This window comes from Neltuma alba, unplaced genomic scaffold (assembly GCF_004799145.2).
Source record: "Neltuma alba isolate B1F8T4 unplaced genomic scaffold, ASM479914v2 tig00011857_pilon, whole genome shotgun sequence".
Classification (NCBI taxonomy): Eukaryota; Viridiplantae; Streptophyta; class Magnoliopsida; order Fabales; family Fabaceae; genus Neltuma; species Neltuma alba.
In genome coordinates, this window is record NW_021636462.1 from 25,686 (window position 1) to 45,129 (window position 19,444).

A 19,444-nucleotide genomic window follows, 5' to 3' on the forward strand; every position below is an offset into this window, starting at 1 on the left:
TAACTTGTCCACCGTCCTGAAGTAGAAATTGACTACAGTAATCAGGAGGATCCTAAAGAATGACCCAGTTACTGCTCAAGAGATGAGCACGACGAGCTGACGCATCCGCACAGAGGGGTCACTTCAGATTTGAAGTGTTTTATCTCTTCGTCGGATATGCTCGGAGACTTCCAAATCTCATTAATGGAAAAACTGTTGATTTGCACGCTAACTCGGAAAGCAATCCAAGTTTAGCCATTACACACGACCCATTAGCTTCATCAACGTCTGTCAATATATAATATACTAATGATTGAAGGACTGCCATAAACAGTCCGAGGGAGTCATTCTACTCCCAGAAAGGATTCCTGGCCAGTGGCCACCCCAAATTTTTGTCATTTGTCTTTTTTTAAATTTAAGGAATAGAACTAGCAGTTTCCCCTGTCAATCCATCAATTCAACTATTTTATAGGGACAAGATAACGCATCAACAGAAAATCCATAATGAATATGAGTAAATCTGATTCCACTTTTATATATATAAATGATTGGGAAGAATTTTGAAAAAGAAATCGAAAAATCACGTGTTGTGAGAAATTTGTCCCAGGTTCAAGAGAAAGTGTGTGATAAAAGAGGATCTCTCTTTACCTTACAAAACCACTACACCCAGGCATTCTATTCGTTTTCTGGGTCTGCATGACTTTCCTTACCATCGATACATCCTCCCACCGTCCTGCGTCTGCATATATGTTCGATAACAGAACTTTACTTCCGCCATGAGATGGCTCCAACGCCGCCAAACTTCTCGCGGCCATCTCTCCTATTTCCACATTTCCATGAGTTCTACATGCTGCTAACAGAGTTCCCCATATCACAATATCAGCCTTCATTGGCATGCTCCTCACCAATTCCTCAGCTTCTTCTAACTGTCCTGCTCTACCTAGGAGATCGATCATACAACCATAATGCTTTATATTTGGCTCCAAACCATACACACTTTTCATGCTCTGAAAAATTCTCCGCCCCGACTCCACCAACCCAGCATGACAACAAGCGCTGAGGACTCCTATAAATGTAATTGAATTGGGTCTGACGTGATATCTCTGCAGGTCAGAGAAAATCTCTAGGCATATATTTGCATGTCCATGTGTGGCTAACCCACAGAAGATTGCATTCCATGGTGACACGGTGGACGTTTTATCTTGAATCTGATTAAACAATTGTAACGCAGTGTTGATGCTCCCACATTTTGAATACATATAAATCAGAGCCGCCCATAGATTGTCATTCAAAAGAATGGAGTTATTGTATATATATTCATGGAACCATCTCCCTTCCTTCAACACGCCTAGAGTGGCTATTGCAGAGAGTACGCTTACCATTGTGATTTCATTTGGTTTGATCCCGCTAGATACCATTGCATGGAAGAGTTCTAGAGCCACATTAGGTTGATCAGTCTGTGAGTAGCCGGAAATCATGGTACTCCATGAATATACATCTCTTTCAGGCATCTCGTCAAAAATTCTCCTTGCTTGATCTATCATTCCATGTTTAACAAATCCTGCAATGAGGGCATTCCATGATTCAAGGTGATCCTTTACACCGACCTCAAATTGCAAATAGGCAAGATTCATCATTCCACAAGCTGCATAAAAACAGATAATCGTAGTCTGAATAAAATCGCAAGAAACGAAACCTATCTTAACTATCGTTGAATGCAACTGTTGACCTTCACCAATTGCCATCAACCGACCACACGCTGAAACCAAATCTACAAGCATGACTTCATTAGGCTGGAGCCCAGTACGTAACATTGCACAGTACGTCATAAAAGCTTCACATAAAGATTCTTTTCGCACATAACCATCAATCATTGTCCCCCAAGAAATGACATCTTTACTAGGAAATTTCTCAAACAATTCCTTGGCCGCATCAACAAGGCCTGCCTTTGAATATCCCTTCAACATCACATTCCAAGAAACTAAATTCCGTTCAGGCATCCTATCAAAGAGTCTTCTTGCTTCCTCTAGACCTGAACAAAGACAATATGCATGCATCAAATTCGTTGAAACACGAACCAATTCCTCGATGTTTAATTTAGTAACCAAGGCATGAAGCATGCGGCAGCTCCAAATTTCGCTACGGTGTGAAAAAGCAGAGATCACATTCACCATTGTTAACTCATTTGGGATGACATCATTGGACCTCATGTCCAAAAAGACTTCAATGGCTTCCTTCCAACAACCATGTTGAACAAGACCCATTATCATGGCGGTGTAAGAAACACAACCTTTACCGGGCATTTTGCCAAACAGAAGGCGAGCATCGTCTAATCGACCAGCTTTCATATACCCAGCAACCATAATGTTACAGGACACAGGATCCAACTCAAAACAAACTTCAAACAACAATCGGGCATCATCAACGAAACCACATTTTGCATACATATTGATCAAACTGTTCCGAATCAATATGTGAGGCTGGAGCCCGGATTTTAAGACCAAACAATGCACTTGTCGGCCCTGAAAGGAGGCTAAGGAAGAGGAACATGACTTCAGCGCCGAAACCAATGCAAACGAGCACCCAGCATATTTCTGCTTCTTTCTGGCATCGAAGAAAATTCGAACGCAGTCTTTGAGGTTCTGAGTTACTGCAGGAACTTTGGGGGCAGTCTTAGAAAGCCACCGTGGATTGGGTAGGAGAACTGGAAGAGGAAATGATATGAATCGAGGGAAAATTTTGGGTAAGGAAGAAATGAACATTGAACATGGGACGCGACCATTAAAAGCTACTGCAGTTCCGAGTGTGAAAAAGGAACATGCGTTGTCGATTGTTGAAGCCCTCAAAAGAACTCCAGTTTTTTTTTTTTACCATGACGAGAAACTCCGGTTGTTTTTTTTGGGCCAAAGGACAAGAAACTCCAGTTGGAAGGACAAATGGGATTCCAAATTCAAATAAAAAGGTTTTTATTTTATTTTTTTCCGGTATTTTTTTGATAAAAAGATCGGTTCTAGTATTATTATATATTCAAAATGAGAAAAGTATATTTTTAGAGTCATGCAGTCATATAATAACACAGGCGAGGAAAAATATAAAAATAATGAAATATCACACAACTATCAGTCTGTTTGGATTTGCGTTTTCAACGCGCCTTGAAATGAAACAAACGTGTGTTTATCAAAAAAGAAAAAAGAAACAAACGTGCCTCGAAATGAAAAAATATAAAATGCTCTTTTTGGTATAATACACAACACAGCTAGTACTGATCTATTCAAAAGATATTATTGTTATGATTTAATTTATAACTTAATTTCCGTCATTTTTTTAATTACTATATGTTGGGACAATGGGAACAGATGTTATCAATTTTACCCAATCCCATTCAAGGCAGACCGAAATTTAATTTTGAAGCATTTATCTGCCTTTAAGGTAATTTACTTTAACTTTCCTTCAACACATGGTATTTTAAAATGATCTCAATATCTCCAATGGTTTAATAAGATTCAATGATTCCTGGTCAAAAAAATAAGAGTGAATGATGAATGGTCTTAGTGGCATTATGTTTAGATAAAATCTCAAACTCAAATTTGACATTAACATGTGTACATTTAATTGTGCAAAATAAAAAAAAGTGTTTTAATAAAGCAAAAATCATAAAAAAAATTTAAAAATTTAAAAATTACATACAAAAACCTGTTCACAAAAATTGTTGTCATTTATTTATTAATTATTGTCAAAACCTATACTAATATTGTAATGAATCCCGACTTGTAATTTTTCTATTTTTAAAGTCTTTTTTTGTGTTTTTTTTTTCAAAAATCTTTTCTCATGAATCTTTCAAACTAATATTTCCGCCACACAAACTCAAAATGAAAAAAATTTGTTATCTTATTTATAAGGCACATTATTAAACTTTTCTTCAATGTATAATTTTATTTTTTATATGGATTATTGAATAAAATTTGTTCTCACTGTATTAAACAGAAATAAAATTAAAAAGTTGTCAAGTTTTAATATAAAATTTAAAGCTTTTCTTAATTTTCATGAAACAAGTTGAAAATAATTTACAAATGAGATCAGGGACGAATATTTTGTTAATATCCTTTTCACTAATTATCTCGCAAATTAACATCAAATTCAATTTCCCAGATATTTGATTCTACGAGGGGGGAAAAAATGAAATCGGTGCTTGATTAATGGTCCTTTCACTATTGTCAAATTCCAACGCGAAAAGTGAAATAATTTATGGCTCAACACTTTTGTCAACATTTCATCAAACATAAATCTGGTGTTTCATATACTTATTGTAGTTTAATTTCCCATAATCACTCTAAAGCTGACAAGACAAATCTCCAAGATGTGCAGACTCTGACTAGGGAAAAGAATGGCTACAACCAGATTATAATTTTTCTATTTCTTTATGAAAAAATGATTCTGACCAAAAGTCTGTATTACAGTAAAAGGAACCATGAAAATATTGATCATATAAAGAAGGCGCTGGCGGAAGAAACACCGGGAGCTGTCAGGGATGATCTCCCCCTCCATTAAGAATTCTATTGGGTAGGGACCTGCCCAAATCATCAAGATCATATTATTCAAGCATCACAGAGAGAAATTCACACCAGCCATTCAGTAAAAATGAAAAATCATTAGACTTTGTATTGCAGAGCATAACTGCATCAATTTTGGACAAGTGGGTTGCCAAATCCAATAACTTCTAAAGCAGGTCATGATGAAGATTAGCTAACTACTAAAGACTAATTTCTCTTATACGCATATGATGATGGATGCCCAAATAGAGTAAATGGGATGTCAGAATGATGGAAAATAGAACAAATGGCCATTCCGGAGAGTGCTTGCCAACTCAGTTCACAGCCACATGGATTGCCATGAATTTGGAAATGCAGATAGGGAGCAACCATAGGCAGGCAAACTACATGGGCAGAAGAGGTCAAAATCATGATGCAAGAGGAAAGTCATAAAAAAATAACTGTCAAACGAGAGAAGCTAAGTTGAAGGTTTATCCTTTTGTTTAACACAAGTTAAACATACTACCATACCAATTAAGTTACAGTTATGTGACGTCAACAACAGTCCACTACTTTGCTGTTGCCAAGTTCTTATTGCCCTTTTCTTATTCTTTCCAGGACAAGGACACTCAACACGGTGAGGTTAGCTAAGGTGGTAAGGGGTGGATGGGATGTGTGTGGAGGTCGAGTTCCAGACACCTTTCCAACATCCCAACCCCCGGGGGCACCCAAAAAAAAAAGAAGAAGAAGAAGAAGAAAGAAGACGGCAAAAAAAAAAAAGAAAAAAGAACTGCTTAGATTTTAACCAACAAGATTTCAAACTTTAAAGCAAGAGGAGACCCGGAAAGATCCGAAGTCATATCTCACAAATAGCTCAGGTTTCCCAGAGGGAGGCCTTCTGAGCAGTCCACCAAAGTTATGCAGAAAATATGTAAGGCGGTCCCAATCTAGACAAGTTCACCCAAGCAGCTATTAACATCACGTTGACACTTTGTTCAAACGAAACAGTTTCTAAGTTCAAAAACAAAATCTATCTGTTCGTAACCAAAGTAGACTTAGGGAGAGGTCAAAAAAACACCATCAAGCAAGGATAATTATGAGCTGGGCTTTGGAAAATTTGATGCTTGTGATACCATTGACCCAACTTCATTCAATGAGATTGATAATAAGCAATTAAATGGTGAAGAAGATTATCTTACATCTAAAGGTAACATTTGGCTTGGGATGATATAGCTTTAGCTTCTTAAGCTGAGGAGCCATCTCATCATTTATTGTCATTCACATGTAGTATAACTCAAAAGAGGGCAATGGCATCCTTCCAACATGTTTCTGCAGATGCCAGTGAAAATTCAAGAGCTCGTAAAGAAAATGGTATTAAGCCCTTCAGCGCACACTACCCACCAAAAACTGCATTGCTCATCTGGCCAATTGGCGGTGAACAATCAAAACGGCCCTTCTATGTTTGCTTTACATCCAAGAGTTGAAATACAACTCAGCATAAATTATAGGGCAGAGGCATCATCAGCTAAGATAAGGCAACTTGTCGGGTCATCTGCACTGATGGATACCCAGACAGAAGCCTCAGATATCTTTTACCTATGTCTGCATGTAATATTACTTTTTCAATGTACCCACTTATAGATTTCTACATTTGTGTGCATTACATTTAATCAGGGTTTTATATATTAAGTTATTGCCCCATGCTTAAAAAAAAGATCACATCTTTCTCAGGCCGCGAGATCAACACAAACTAAAACGCCTACCAATCTGTCCTCTTAAAACAACAGAGAGCACAATGCTAAGGCAACAGCAAAGAAAAACAGTGGCGATGAGCAGAAACCGTTATATAACCTGAATCGCAGGTGTCAAAACAGATTGTGCATAATCACACTGTCTACAGACTGTGCAGTAATTACGCAACTCAATCACAATTAGAATATAAAACAACCAGATACTGTAAGTTTATACGGAGCTGATTCACACTGCAGTCAGAAACTAGCAAGCATGAGATAATCACGCACGATCCATTCACAACTCGCCAGATTGAGTTAACAAGTCATCAGACTTACTTCTTATGCCGTTTCCCCTTTCTCGGTCCCCATCCCTCGAGCTTGGCAACAGGACACCCGCACTTTGTTCGAAACAACAAGACGGCACGCCCACCAGGGGGAGCCATATTCCTGAGTTCGGAACTCAGACACTCGTAATCGGGATTGTTCTCACTCCCACCCTTCCAAGGCAGTTTATCAATCTCATCAGACCCAGTCTTGAGAGACTCTTCCGTTTGCAACTGCAAATCAAATTCCATTGCTTTCTTGAGTCCTTTGCATCCGGGCTTGCCACACTTACGGGATCGAGCACCACAGCAGAAAAGAACTAATAAAATCGAAATGACAAAGAAGATGATGAACCCTAGAATCTGAGGGGTCGGGAGTTGGTAGAGCTGTGGTGTGAAATGAGAGAGGAGGGAAAGGGAGTTGAAGATATAAGAGAAATAAGAAGAAAGAAGGAAAGCACCGGAGAAGAGGACAAGAATGAGAATGAGGAGGTCAAGAGTGGCGGAAGAAGAGTGCTTGCAGGAAAGGGAATGAGAATTGCAGTTTGAAATGTGGGCATGGTTTGAGGATTTAGGCTTGGAATTGGAAGAAAAGGGCATGGCAGCGTCGGTGTCGGGGGTGGAGATCACGGTCCCGGTGGTGGCAAACAGAAGGGGGTGCATGTTAGAGAATCAAAATGTGATTTTTCTCCCGGGAAAAATAAAATGTGCTGATGCCTTTGTTATTCAACAGAAGTCTGGCATTAGAAGGAACCAAGGGGTGTAGAAAGCTGAGAGATTGAGCAAGGGGTTTTCTTCTTGGGGAGCCACCACTACCATAACCAAATGCTTCACATGCACCACTCACTCTCTTTTGCTGCCAATTTTTTTCTTCTTCTTTTGCCATCCTTTCTTGTTGCCGTTACCTCATATCGATGGTAGCTCAATAAGTAATTACTAGTAGTATTTTTTTTGGTTTAATATAATAGTTAGAAAAATAATTTGTGAATATTAATAAAATTAGTTAATTTTATTATTTGTAATAAATGAGTATTGTTAAACACAATAAAAATGAAAACCATTTAACATGTGTAATCAATAATCATAATGGGAACTATTTTAAAAAATAAATAAATATAATAGACAAAGTGAATTAAAGTTTTATAATTAAGATCAAATTGAATTTTTAATTAGCTCTTAGCGGAGGTAGTTTTTTACTATAATAATTATGACTATAATTAAATACGAATTAATGCAGTGGTAAATGTAATTTGGAATTGGAATGTAGCTATAATTAATGAAACGAGCATAGTTCGGATGAAACACATGCATTAGTTACTAATGTTAAAAACAGGGAACTCAGATGTGTTATCGGGATATATTTGAATTGAATGAAAGGCATCACCTCCTCAAATACCAAACAAAAAAGTTGAAGAATTTACGCGAATATAGGGATATATTTGAATGAAAGGCATCACTATATTAGGAGAAAAGATAGCATTAAATGACGTACCAGTATATTAGTGTTTGGGAAGTGGGTAGTGGCTAGGGAGAGGCAAATGGTATTAGGGTTTTGCCGGGATATCACAGTGATGTGATGATGAGCTGTTAGCAATCAATTTCAACGCTGCGAATAAAATTCACCTGAAACAGCTTTGGCGTCCACGAGTCCCACTCCCACCTCATCCCCGAAACCCGGAAATGTGGATTTGGAGAAATGTACGAAAGGGTAAGGACGACGTGAGAGTGTCGGTGAGAAGAATAGCGGAATCTTGAAGAAAACGCTCTACAAAACTCCAACTTTCAGACGTTTCGCGTCTTACTGCAGAAATGGCGCTGAGAAGTGAACAACAAATATAAATCAATGATCCTCGCATCAAAACAATACAAGTTCATGCCACTACGTTTACTATTTTGAGTTCAATCATGTGTAATTATGTATAAAGGGTAACGCATTTCATTTAAACGTGAACATCAAGTTATGGAATTTTTTTTAGCAGAATTTTCTTTAACTTTTATACAATTTTTCAACGTACAATATTCCATTTTTATTAATTTTATTATCGCCGGTTCCACAACCTTGAATCAATGCATTGATTGATTTAATCATCGCTCTGGTTTTTAAAAACATTGGATAAGACAACATAAAAGAAGGATAATATATATATATTTATCTCTCTTTAAACACACTAATAGAGAAGATTCAAGATTGAACTTGTCATCTTGGGCTTCATCCTTCCAGTCCTAATATCTAGTTTCCCAGCAACAACCAACATTCTATATGCAGACACGGAAGGTCATCATCACTCACTCATTACAATACCACACGCACCTAACATATCCATAGTATCCTAACCTGCTTATTGTAGAGCTCTGAAAGTGATAATTACAGCTACAAGGAGAACCAGACTACATATCTTGATTTACACAGTGCAGACTTTAAGAAAACTGACGGTCAGGAAGGACCACAGGAGCTACAATAGTCCACACATATAATGCAGCAGTGGCCCACTCAGTGCAAATCCGAACCCAAACGGACGTCCACCCAACATCAACCAATCCTGAGCTGTCAGATGAGCTTGTCCATCCAGAAAGAAGCATAGCTGAGTACATGCTGGCCAGGGCAAATATCAGGTGGAAGAACGAATAGGAATAACTGACTGGCTCTGCATCTTTTTCCTGTTTCTTTCCCTTTCCTTCTTCCATTTCTTCTGCTTCAAGTAAGGGCTTCTTCCCACCTGAAGAACGTATAATTGCTAGTCATGAGAGGAAACGGCAGTGACACAAGACAAGCAAGAATGTCCGCTCTCAACCTCGACTAAGGCTAAACTTATACCTAGATATTTAATTGAAGTTTAGCTGTAATACAGGCCATAGGGTTCTTAGTTGAACAGTCATATATTATATTTAGATTTTAGATGCATTTTGCAACATAAATAAATATATAATAGAAATCCCCTGGGATTTCAATCGTATTGCTGTTACCTGATTTAGGTGAAGATGGTGGTGACAAGAATGATGTTGAAGATCCAGCACGCAAAGCAGAATATAGCACTGACAACACTGTAGTAAGCAATCCAAGAACAAGGGTACTAACGGTGACGGCTTTGGAATTGCCAAGACCATTGCATGCGTAGTCGTGAGGTTCACTAGAAAGGCCCGTGTAGCACACATAAGCACAGTAAAGGGAAATCACAGATGCCGGCAACAAGCTTCCATTCACCTGTTAGGAAAAACAAAATAAGTATTCCTGAGGTAACATGGAAGTACTGAATCTTCCTTCTAAGCCTCTCAATTACAGTTCCCATTACGGCATACAAGATTCAGGACAAAAAGGGCATTCTCCAAGTTCAAGCTCATTAATTCTTGTGTCAATTTTTCTTCAACAAAAAAGATGAAATCTCAGAATATGACGTAACAAGATATGACTAAGTAAGAAACTCCAGCTCATGCACAGCCCTGCAAAACTTCATAAACAGAAGAGACTCCAACATTCATATCGATTTTATTCATAGAACCCTCTGAATGCAATTGTTCACAGTTCAAGCAAGATATTTAGCACTGCCAATTGTATACACAAGACAAAAAGGAGATGATAAGACTCGGTGAATTAGATGATCAACAACAGTTAAAGCAGACAATTTGATTTTAGGACTATATTAAGCATACAGAAGTGAATATATTACTGAAACTAGCACCTTTAATTACTCTTTCAGATGTCTCCATCACCTCACAATCCACATTCCAGAGAAGCATGGAATACATTTGAGATTCAATAAATAAAAGCATTGATATGCTTTACCTGAGGATGTAGAGAAATAATTCCAATTGCGAGTGCAATAATCATGGTCATGACAAGGAAGAAGATATTTAGGCCACAGTCATGTCCAGAAGGGTCGAACCAAATAAAAAGAATTCCTGACAAGGTAAAAGCTGCTAGGTAGCATCCAATTGATATAACAAGCAAAGCAACATACCTAAATATGCAAATTTATCAGGATCTCAATTACAAACAGAAACTCATAGTGAAAATCCAAATCATATAAAAATATCCAGCATACCACTTCTGTTCATCTTTCTCGACCCATGCATCATTCCAAGAATGGACAAAGTCAAGTAAAATTACCACTTGAACCAACAAAAACAACCCTGCTCCAAATTTTGATATCCATCCTGCACATCTCATAAATAAGGCAATGTCGATTATCGAATCAGGCTTCAGCTTCCACAGGATGCCAAAAAAGAGAAAAGAGGGGGGGGGGCAAAGAACAATTTTCATTCAGAAACTGGACCTACCTTGCATCATTTCTCTATTTAATTATTAGATCCAAGGGATTTTCTACTCCAAGGTCCACAATTTAAGGGCCGATACAAATGCAAAAATATACAACTGAACCAAGTAACTATAAATTTTACTTTACCATAGCCTTTGACAAGGTTGATTTTTTCTTTCCATGAGGGACCAATGAAGAACAATTGCGGAAACACAATATTCCCTCCAATCATTAGAGAAAATATGGTACCCAAATATCTGTGGCTATGGTTCAATTTTACGCTGTACTGACGGATACACAGGCCTTTTGAAAATGTTGAAATTCCCTCCCTTTTTTTTGGGGGGGGGGGGGGGATGAAGAATCTCAACCTATAGACCAATATGAACCTATCGTTTTCTGTCAAAGATTAAGTAATATGGAAACCACAAAAGCAATGAGTAGGTAGGATTATTTTCAGAATATTAATGAAGAATCCACCATAGCTTTTAACATGCACCTGATATGTTTATGTTGCTCTATTATCTGATATACTACCTTCAGACGAGATTTAGTTCTCTGCTGTATATATAATGTAAAAATATTCAAAACAATAAAAGAGTAAGATGAAGAGCAAAGAACCGACCATAGACTACGAATACGACATCTGGAAGGAAGAACATAAGGACCACAAGCAAAACCCAGATCACTATCTTTGCAATCCATCCACCATGGTGCCATGAATCACGTCTATCATTCCGGTCCTTCACACCAATCATTATTAGGGCAAGAATAGAGAAAAACAAGAAATTTCCCAAGCTCACACGAAGAACTGCTTGAACTTGAAGAAATTCCTCTGACCGGGTACCGGAGGTGTTTATCCCTATTAGAGAGAATTCAGATAATTTAATTAAAAAAAAACAGAATATCATATTATATATTCAGCAGTAGCTACAATAAAATTGTTTGATACAGAAGCATTCCCTTAACTAATCGTGAATCCGGAAAGCCGTTCATGTAGTAGAATTAAGATCATCCAGTGAAGAAATAACAGTTTGCACTGCACCCTCATCAAACTCCACCAATTATGCAGCAATTTAACACCAACAAGCCAAGCATATTATTCTTCCCCAAACCCGAACGGGAAAACATTCTAAAAGTCAAAAGGTAGGGGGGGTGAACTTACATGAAATGTTCCCCAGAAGGGGTTTTGCTACTTCTCTGAGAATCCAAGAAACGATGAGAGAAGCGCCAAAAAGACCACAATAAGCAATTCTAGCCGACCTTTGTGTGATTCCAGATGCCACAGAAGTGCAGAGACCGCATGTTAAACTTGCGCAGCAACTCGCGCAGCAAGATAACAAACACGACATGGCTTAGTATCTCCCTTCCAGAATTGAAGCTTCAGAGAACTATAATCCGTCGAAGGGGTTCGTGGTGGAAGGATTGTTAGACTGGAAAGTTAGCTGCATCATTTCCAATCATAACCCAAAAAGATAAATTTATTTATTTTTTTAGCTTTTTAGTACCACCTTTTTTTAATTATAAGAACTAATTGATTAATTTAAAAAATTAAAAAAAACTAAATTTGTTATTTGTAATAAATGGATATTTTTTTTTCTAAAATATTCTTACTAATCAAGTATATTATCTAAAACTATTATTGTTAGAAAAACTATTTTGGAAAAAAATGCATAAACATGAGAGACAAAATAGATTGAGTCTTATATTTAGAACCGAAATAAAAGTCAAACAATGTCTTATATTAAGGATCAGAGCTAGTTTTATTTAGTTTAACTATTTATTTAGTCTTTAAAATTTAAAAAAAAAGTATTTGGCTTTTTATCAGCAAATTTTAAGGGATAACTATGTTTTGATCTTTTGTCCCCAAAAAAAAAATATACTACTTTTGATTCTAATTATAAGAACTAGTTGATTAATTTAAAGGGATTAAGAAAATAAATTAAGTTAGTTATTTATAATAAATAGGTGTTGTCTTTCCTAAAATATCCTTGCTAATTAAGTTTATTGGCTAAAACTAATATTATTAGAAAGACTATCTTGAGAAAAAAAATACATAAATATGAGAAAATAAAGTGGATTGAAGTCTTATAATTAAGATCAAAATAACAATCAAACGAGATCTTATATTAAAGACCGGAGGTAGTATATATTTACGCTCCATAATCCACTTCCTTTTTCTGCATTAACGGGATTCAGGATTCTTCATCTCTTCTGCATCAATTCCATTTCCTATCAACAATTGTGCCCTGGGACAATCAGACGCTTCAATTATTCATTTTATTTCATGTCATTGAACTTAGTTCCTGTACTGTTCATCACATCATTCTTTATTTCTTTAGTCCATCTTATAACGCCATAGATTCTTTTAAAAGCAACACGATGCCTGTTATTTGAGCCAAAAACCACGAATGCTGCTGGCTTCTCCATTAGGAGGTGGATATTTCAACTTTTTCCCTTCTACATAATTGTATATGTTACTACTTCCAATTTTAAATATAAGACTTAATTAACTAATTTGAGTAAATTAAGAAAAGAAGTTAAATTAGTTATTTGTAATAAATATGTGTTATCTTTCTTAAAATATTCTTACTAATCAAGTGTATTGGCCAGAACCACCATTATTAGAAAAATTGTCTTGGAAAAAAAATATAAATATGAGAGACAGAGTGGATTGGGGTTTTATACTTAGAAATAAAATAAAAATCAAATAAGATCTTATATTAAGAATCGAAGGTAGTATATCAAACATTATTCTTTATTCTTTATTTCTAATTCTTTTTCCTTTTCATTCTCTTGTAAAATCTGTCTGTTGTGCGAACCCTAAACTTGATCTTTATTGGGTCAATTGAGTAAATGAAGGCATTTCTTCCATTGATAAAAGAGCCATTACTTCTTACCAAAGTTAAAAAAAAAAATAAAAAAGCAGCATTACTTTTCCGTGCATCAGTGATTTCAACCAAAGAATCACAATTTCCAGGTCCCACTGCGCGACTATACTTCCGTTACAATTTTTTTTTTTTTGGGACACATACTTCCCTTACAATTAAATTTGCGGAGTTAAGCCTACTTTTATGATAAAATAAACTACTCTTTCCATTTGACAAGGTAGGCATAAAATCTTGGGAGTAATTAAAACTAGGAAGAATTACAGTGATGTTCCAAAACAAAGAGAACAACTAAAAAAACAAGTTCTAAAAGTTGTCATTCTCACTATCTATAAGACTTATCATTGAGGTTATTATTGAAATTTTTTTGTAATTATTTTTTTCTGTGAAACTTGATTGTAATTTCCTCTTGAAACTAATTTCAGTACTCATATGCTCATCATTATGATGAGATATATATATATATATATCATTTAAATACAATTTCAAATTTCAACCATTAATTTTTAACATATGCACAAATCTAAATTCATTTCTCTCTCCTGTATTGCTTAATATTATTTAAAATAGAATAATTAAAAAATGTAAACATTATATTTTAACTTTGTAGCAAGTACAATTTTTTTTTCTAAACATAAGTTCAAATCCCGTGGAAAGAGATGCCACGTTTAGTGTCCGTTTACTATAAATCAGCATGACAAAGCCCAACTAACTTCAAAACGGAGCCTAACCTCATCTTAAACCAAAGAGGTCTACAATTATACCAAATCAATTGTTTCGTTTGGTTTAGCTTTTTGCTCAAAATCGAACCAAACCAAATCTTTGAACAATTATTCCCAAGTAAAATTAATAACGTATTATTACAGGAAGATCAAACAAAAATATTAACATCACATTGCATAGTGCTGATACATAATGCAGATCCCTTTATTCGAGAGGAGGGATCAACCCCTATTCGCATGGGGCTCTCCAGAATTTATCTGAGATCTTGCAGAATTCAGGATATCTTCAGCAGATTTCTTTGGGGTTGGCCCCTGCTTTGTTTGACCTCCCTGGATGAGACAATAATTATTCAAGGTCGAATTTATACGGAGGCAACATAAGTTAAAGAAATAGTTCTCAGACAACATGAGTATGCAGCTCTCTGACTGCAGACTCGTTAAGACAAGTTTGACTTGTGCTTGTAAGATTTGCCGGAACCTAAATCATGACAAAGAAGGGAAGTTTCCTTCTTCAGAGTCACCATATCTTGATTGTTAAGTGCATTTTTTGTGTCAAACTATGAATAGTGTTAAAACTCAGTTTTATTGATGATGGCACACTATGAATAGTGTTAAAACTTGATTTTATTGATGATGGCATGGTGCACTTGTACTGATACACCAAGCAGATAGAAAATTTCTGACCCATCGGTTTAGGATTTGGAAAAGCAGAAGTATACTGTGCAGAAATTTCAGTTTTACTCAAGTTAGCTTCTGCTATTTCAAGAGTTTGCTGAACTTCTTGTGGATTAGTATTACCACCCTTCTCTGCATCATTTACTAAAACAGTGATCTCATGAAAATGCTTCACCTAAAATCCTAAACCCGCCAAAACATCCTCTTTCTCAGCCCAAAAAAGAAAGAAAAATATATAGGATTTAGCTACTACGGAAGAAAAGACAAGCAAGTTGGCATGCTAGAAAAGAAATCTCTTACTGCTGCCTTCTGGCTAGTCAACCTCCGCACTGATGGAGCGCGTGCCACTGAGGAAGCAGCAGCAGCTGCAGCCACACGTATTCTGCAAAATGATAATCGTAGAACATCCAAATTGAGATTTGTAACACTTTGATTTATTTATGAAACTTCATCATTTAAATTTTTCTTTGAATCCGTTACCTCTTGTGGACATCAACATATTCGTCTGTCTCATCTACAATCTCCTCCTGCATTATTGATGAAATATAATAAGTCTTGAAGATAAAAACATGAGCCCCAGCACTGAATGAAAGAAAAGTGTTGAGGACTGTAATTTTACTTGCAGAAGTTCTTCAAATACATCTTCTAGAGTGATGATACCAATCACTTCACCATCTTCAATATCCTCCAGACCACTTGTTGGAGCATCACCACGTTGCAAAGCAGTTTGCTTATTGAAGTTGGCAGGCCTTGAAGGCTTGTCAATATCAACAGCAACACTTCCTGAATTCTCATCCTGCTTCTGTAACAATGGAGTAGTCAACTGCATATTCTCACCATTAATCTTGGACTCTTTATGTTTCTCTTGATCAATTGTTGGTGGAATAATCTTGCCTTTTCCCTTGGCCTTGACAACAGCAGCCATATGACTGCTGCCTTTTTGGAACTCATTTAGTATATCATAAAGAGGCATATCTGATGGAACCCTGTAGAAATATGCCATCACCCAACCTCAATATTTTTCATAATAATTTTTGAAAGTGAATGACAAGAGAATGTATTAATAAAGACAAGAACACCTTGGAATTCTCCGGATAGAAACAGCACTGACAGGGGTCTCCGTTTCTGGACGCACTGTGAGTAGACTCTTGACCTATTTAGAAATGTAAGAAGGTGAGCAAGAGAAATTCCAAAACAAATAAAAAACATACAAAGTCAAAATCCTCCAGAGGCACCCACTAGAAGAAGCCCGATAATATTCTTAGGATTTCCAGAATAGACAGGAACTCGGCTATGACCACGAGCAAGAATTTTTCCCATCGCTTCCCTGATTTGAGAAATAGCACCATTCATTTAAGGAACCAAAGCAAAAGAACATGAGCATACAGGAAAACTGAAGTCAAGCCAGGGAAAAATAGCTTAGACGGCATTTGATCCAGTGAATAATGTTTCATCAGAAGTCAAAATAATACAAAGATTGACTTCGTCTTCTTAAAGAAAGAAGCCATTGTCGAAATAGATTTTGCTTACATTTCTGAACCCACTATAGATTACAAACCACTGTTTATAATAGTATAAACATTCGGGCAGCACGTAATGATTCAGTTTTTTGCTAATTGGTTTATACTGGCCACTGGTCATTAACTCATTATTTATGTGAATCAACCCCAAAAAAAAAAAAGAAGAACTTTCAGAACATGTTCTCTTCAACATCATTTTTCTAATTGTATTGGCCTCTTGAGCGATACCTAATCAGTTCAAGGTATTTTAGTTTGAGGCACTGTTACTTTCAACCGAAAATTTTTCCCAGGAAGTTTTTATTTCAAAGGGAAAAAAGTCTTGCAATAATTGAGCTAGGAAAAATTCCTCACTAATATAATTTTATTTCAAAATTTCAAGATGGTATCAATCAAGAAAACTTACCAGTCCAACTTTGAATTTACATCCAAAGAAAAGGTTGATTCAATAGGAGTCATAGCCTCCTCAGCAGTCTGTTAAAGATGAAATAAAAGATAAAAAGAAAACGGTAGCTTTTAAAGCAGACTGCGAAATGGATGCATAAAACATGATCTGTATGAGGGAATAGCATGTGGCATGACTCTCATGATTAAGCAAATAACAGAAAACTCTGAGAGAATGACAGCATATTATTTTGTGGAACACAAAACACCTGGACCTAAGAGAATCAATTTGACTCTGACATGCCTGATAAAGAGAAAAGGAGGGGTCAAGAAATTACAATAGAACATCATTTACCAAGTTCAGAGAATACCCTTACATGTTTCCTATGTACAATGAAAACTGGAAGTAAAAAAATGTGCGAAATTTCAAGGCTCTGACGTACCGACTGGCATACCATGCACATTGTATTGCATTGAGATGTTACACAAAATAAAGTTTAAAAAAAAAAAAGAAGAAGAGCAGGCAATATAAATTGAAATCCGCACCTTCTCAGTCAAATCAAGAGCTCCACTGATAATTGTAGTCTCATCATGGGTAAGTTCACCCCCCTTCCCAGCCTAAAAAAGTAATTTAATATATATAGATATAGATACATAGTTAAAGTGCTATTTATTAAAAAACCAAGACTTAAACAGAGATAACTGGGTAGCTTCAGCAAACTTGAAATAACTGGCTCTACCATCGAGGTACTAGACTTGATTGACAGAGGTAGCATTCCTTACCTCCTGGCTGTGGATGGAGACAAGAGCTTTTAACTGAGCACGCCTAAATAAAGCCTCATTATGTCCCAATACCCAATCCAGAACCTGGAAAGAATGTCCAAGAGGAACAATTGCATAGCCTTGTTACAAATAAAATTCAATGCTCCATGACAGAAAATAAGAGGAGCTCTACCATGGGGTTGAAAAAAATACTCCTTCCAGCCCTCAATATAAGAGGTAAATAACTAATTTGTGAATATTAAAAAAATTAGTTAAGTTAAATATCCGTAATTAATGTGTGTTGATTTTTCTAAAAGACTCTTTCTAACCATATGTATTGTAGCTATCCCTTAATAAAACTCTCTTACTATGCACAATCAATAGAGATACTTTGGGGAAGAAATTATAAATTTGAAAGACAAAGTGAATTGGAGTCTTATATTTATGACCAAAGTAAACCCTTTATCTAGCTCTTATATTTAAGCCCGGAGATAGTATAACTGTAAGGAGGCTCCTCTATATACAGAGCAAGCATCATTAAGGCAGGAGCAAACTTCAACCAGTAAAATCAATTGCCAATGCCATTTAACATATTTATGACAGCATCATAGCTAAAGCAATTGGTAAGCCGGCCTAACATTAGCATTGGGAAGAATAATCTGTTTCAGGAGAGACAAAATGATAGTGACCTAAATTTTAGCCAAAAATGGCACCTGTAATATTCTCGATTTGTTTAGACGCTAATTAGTTTGATACAAGAGTTATAATAAAACAACCTATAAAAGACCTCAATCTGTGTGTGTGGGAGTGTAATACATCTAGTAACATGTTTGGGTACTTATGCTTCATGCTTTCATGAAGACATCCCACTAAATTCTACCATTTTCACTTTACAATTACAATAATCTGGTTACATACAAAAGAAAGGAAAGAGATACATATTCTTTTTACATGATTAGACTACATTAAAAGTTCATATACAAGGGAGACGTGAAAATTAGCCACTGTAAGTCACCTTTCCAATGGGATATGCTATTGGATAACAGACTATCATTAAAATCCGCACGAGCCATACAAAGTTGGCACCAACAGCAAGACCATACCTAGTACAAATTGCTTGTGGAATAACCTGAAATTGTAGAGGGAGAAGGAACAGAATAAGATCATGACATTCACTGGGCAAAGAAAGCAAAAGGTAAACCATTGAACAGGAAAGATAGACAAATACATACCTCCCCAAAAGCTAGAACAAAAGTCACCGAGAGAATGATGATAGCTACATACTGATTGAATAGTTTATCAAGGTATATGGAAGGAAGGGCCTGCAGATGAAGATTCAAAGCCAAACGCTGTATAGAAGTTAGGCAGTATTTTATGGATCAGTATGAAGATTACTCACAGTCGATATCAAGCAAAAACGCACATATTAAACAAACATAAAAACAAATATGATGTGTTCGTGACCATTCTCAACATTATAGTGACAGTCCAATGGGATATACTAAAGCATTCCTTTTAAAATGAATTACTCGTATATTATACACCGCAAAAAAGTTACCTTACTAGAAGTGCTTTATAAAAATACTTAACAATATCTTGATGATGCTTTGGTGCAGAAACATAGTAAGACTGATACCAATATTCGGACTTCTAACCTCAAAAACAAACTACGCGACCTTAAC

The 19,444-nt window shown here is 36.2% G+C and overlaps 4 protein-coding genes across 6 annotated transcripts; all 4 read right to left on the reverse strand.

Annotated features, from left to right (window-relative positions):
• Positions 1–242: 242 nt before the first annotated feature.
• Positions 243–2,823, reverse strand: LOC114718693 (pentatricopeptide repeat-containing protein At5g19020, mitochondrial). Its single transcript, XM_028904108.1, has 2 exons — positions 628–2,823; positions 243–267 (listed from the first exon to the last, which is right to left on the reverse strand). Exons 1-2 carry the CDS (start codon positions 2,739–2,741, stop codon positions 261–263), a joined length of 2,121 nt encoding a protein of 706 aa, XP_028759941.1. The 5' UTR covers positions 2,742–2,823; the 3' UTR covers positions 243–260.
• A 1,431-nt stretch (positions 2,824–4,254) lies between these two features.
• On the reverse strand, positions 4,255–7,264 carry LOC114718694 (uncharacterized protein At5g19025-like). Of its 3 annotated transcripts, XR_003737846.1 has the most exons (3): positions 6,578–7,264; positions 5,708–5,837; positions 4,255–4,547 (listed from the first exon to the last, which is right to left on the reverse strand). XR_003737846.1 is itself a non-coding variant. In XM_028904110.1 (2 exons), the coding sequence occupies exons 1-2, from the start codon at positions 7,225–7,227 to the stop codon at positions 4,502–4,504; spliced, it is 696 nt and encodes a 231-aa protein (XP_028759943.1). In that variant the 5' UTR covers positions 7,228–7,264; the 3' UTR covers positions 4,255–4,501. The 3 variants fall into 3 exon arrangements, 2 of the variants coding, with proteins under 2 accessions (XP_028759943.1, XP_028759942.1); XM_028904110.1 differs by lacking the exon at positions 5,708–5,837; XM_028904109.1 differs by lacking the exons at positions 4,255–4,547; positions 5,708–5,837 and adding an exon at positions 6,242–6,359.
• A 1,519-nt stretch (positions 7,265–8,783) lies between these two features.
• LOC114718695 (probable serine incorporator) lies at positions 8,784–12,166 on the reverse strand. The gene is made up of 6 exons (XM_028904111.1): positions 11,980–12,166; positions 11,440–11,676; positions 10,605–10,716; positions 10,346–10,520; positions 9,529–9,766; positions 8,784–9,281 (listed from the first exon to the last, which is right to left on the reverse strand). Exons 1-6 carry the CDS (start codon positions 12,164–12,166, stop codon positions 8,983–8,985), a joined length of 1,248 nt encoding a protein of 415 aa, XP_028759944.1. The 3' UTR covers positions 8,784–8,982.
• A 2,268-nt stretch (positions 12,167–14,434) lies between these two features.
• On the reverse strand, positions 14,435–19,111 carry LOC114718691 (DUF21 domain-containing protein At4g14240-like; the record flags this gene model as incomplete). Its single annotated transcript, XM_028904104.1, has 11 exons — positions 14,435–14,754; positions 15,400–15,481; positions 15,580–15,626; positions 15,719–16,085; positions 16,179–16,252; positions 16,339–16,426; positions 17,023–17,090; positions 17,547–17,618; positions 17,784–17,867; positions 18,778–18,891; positions 18,995–19,111. Coding segments are annotated over 11 exons (1,221 nt in total), but the record flags the coding sequence as incomplete, so codon positions are not given.
• Positions 19,112–19,444: the final 333 nt, after the last annotated feature.

Excerpts from the sequence above, each read along its gene's own strand:
- LOC114718693 (XM_028904108.1), bottom strand. The coding sequence starts at position 2,741 with ATGTTCATTTCTTCCTTACCCAAAATTTTCCCTCGATTCATATCATTT.
- LOC114718694 (XM_028904109.1), bottom strand. The coding sequence starts at position 7,227 with ATGCACCCCCTTCTGTTTGCCACCACCGGGACCGTGATCTCCACCCCC. Across the intron at positions 6,360-6,577 it reads AAGGGGAAACGGCATAAGAA|GTTATATAACGGTTTCTGCT; the intron begins GTAAGTCTGATG and ends CCTGCGATTCAG.
- LOC114718695 (XM_028904111.1), bottom strand. The coding sequence starts at position 12,166 with ATGTCGTGTTTGTTATCTTGCTGCGCGAGTTGCTGCGCAAGTTTAACA. Across the intron at positions 10,521-10,604 it reads GAGAAAGATGAACAGAAGTG|GTATGTTGCTTTGCTTGTTA; the intron begins GTATGCTGGATA and ends TTGCATATTTAG. Across the intron at positions 9,767-10,345 it reads TTATTTCTCTACATCCTCAG|GTGAATGGAAGCTTGTTGCC; the intron begins GTAAAGCATATC and ends TTTTCCTAACAG.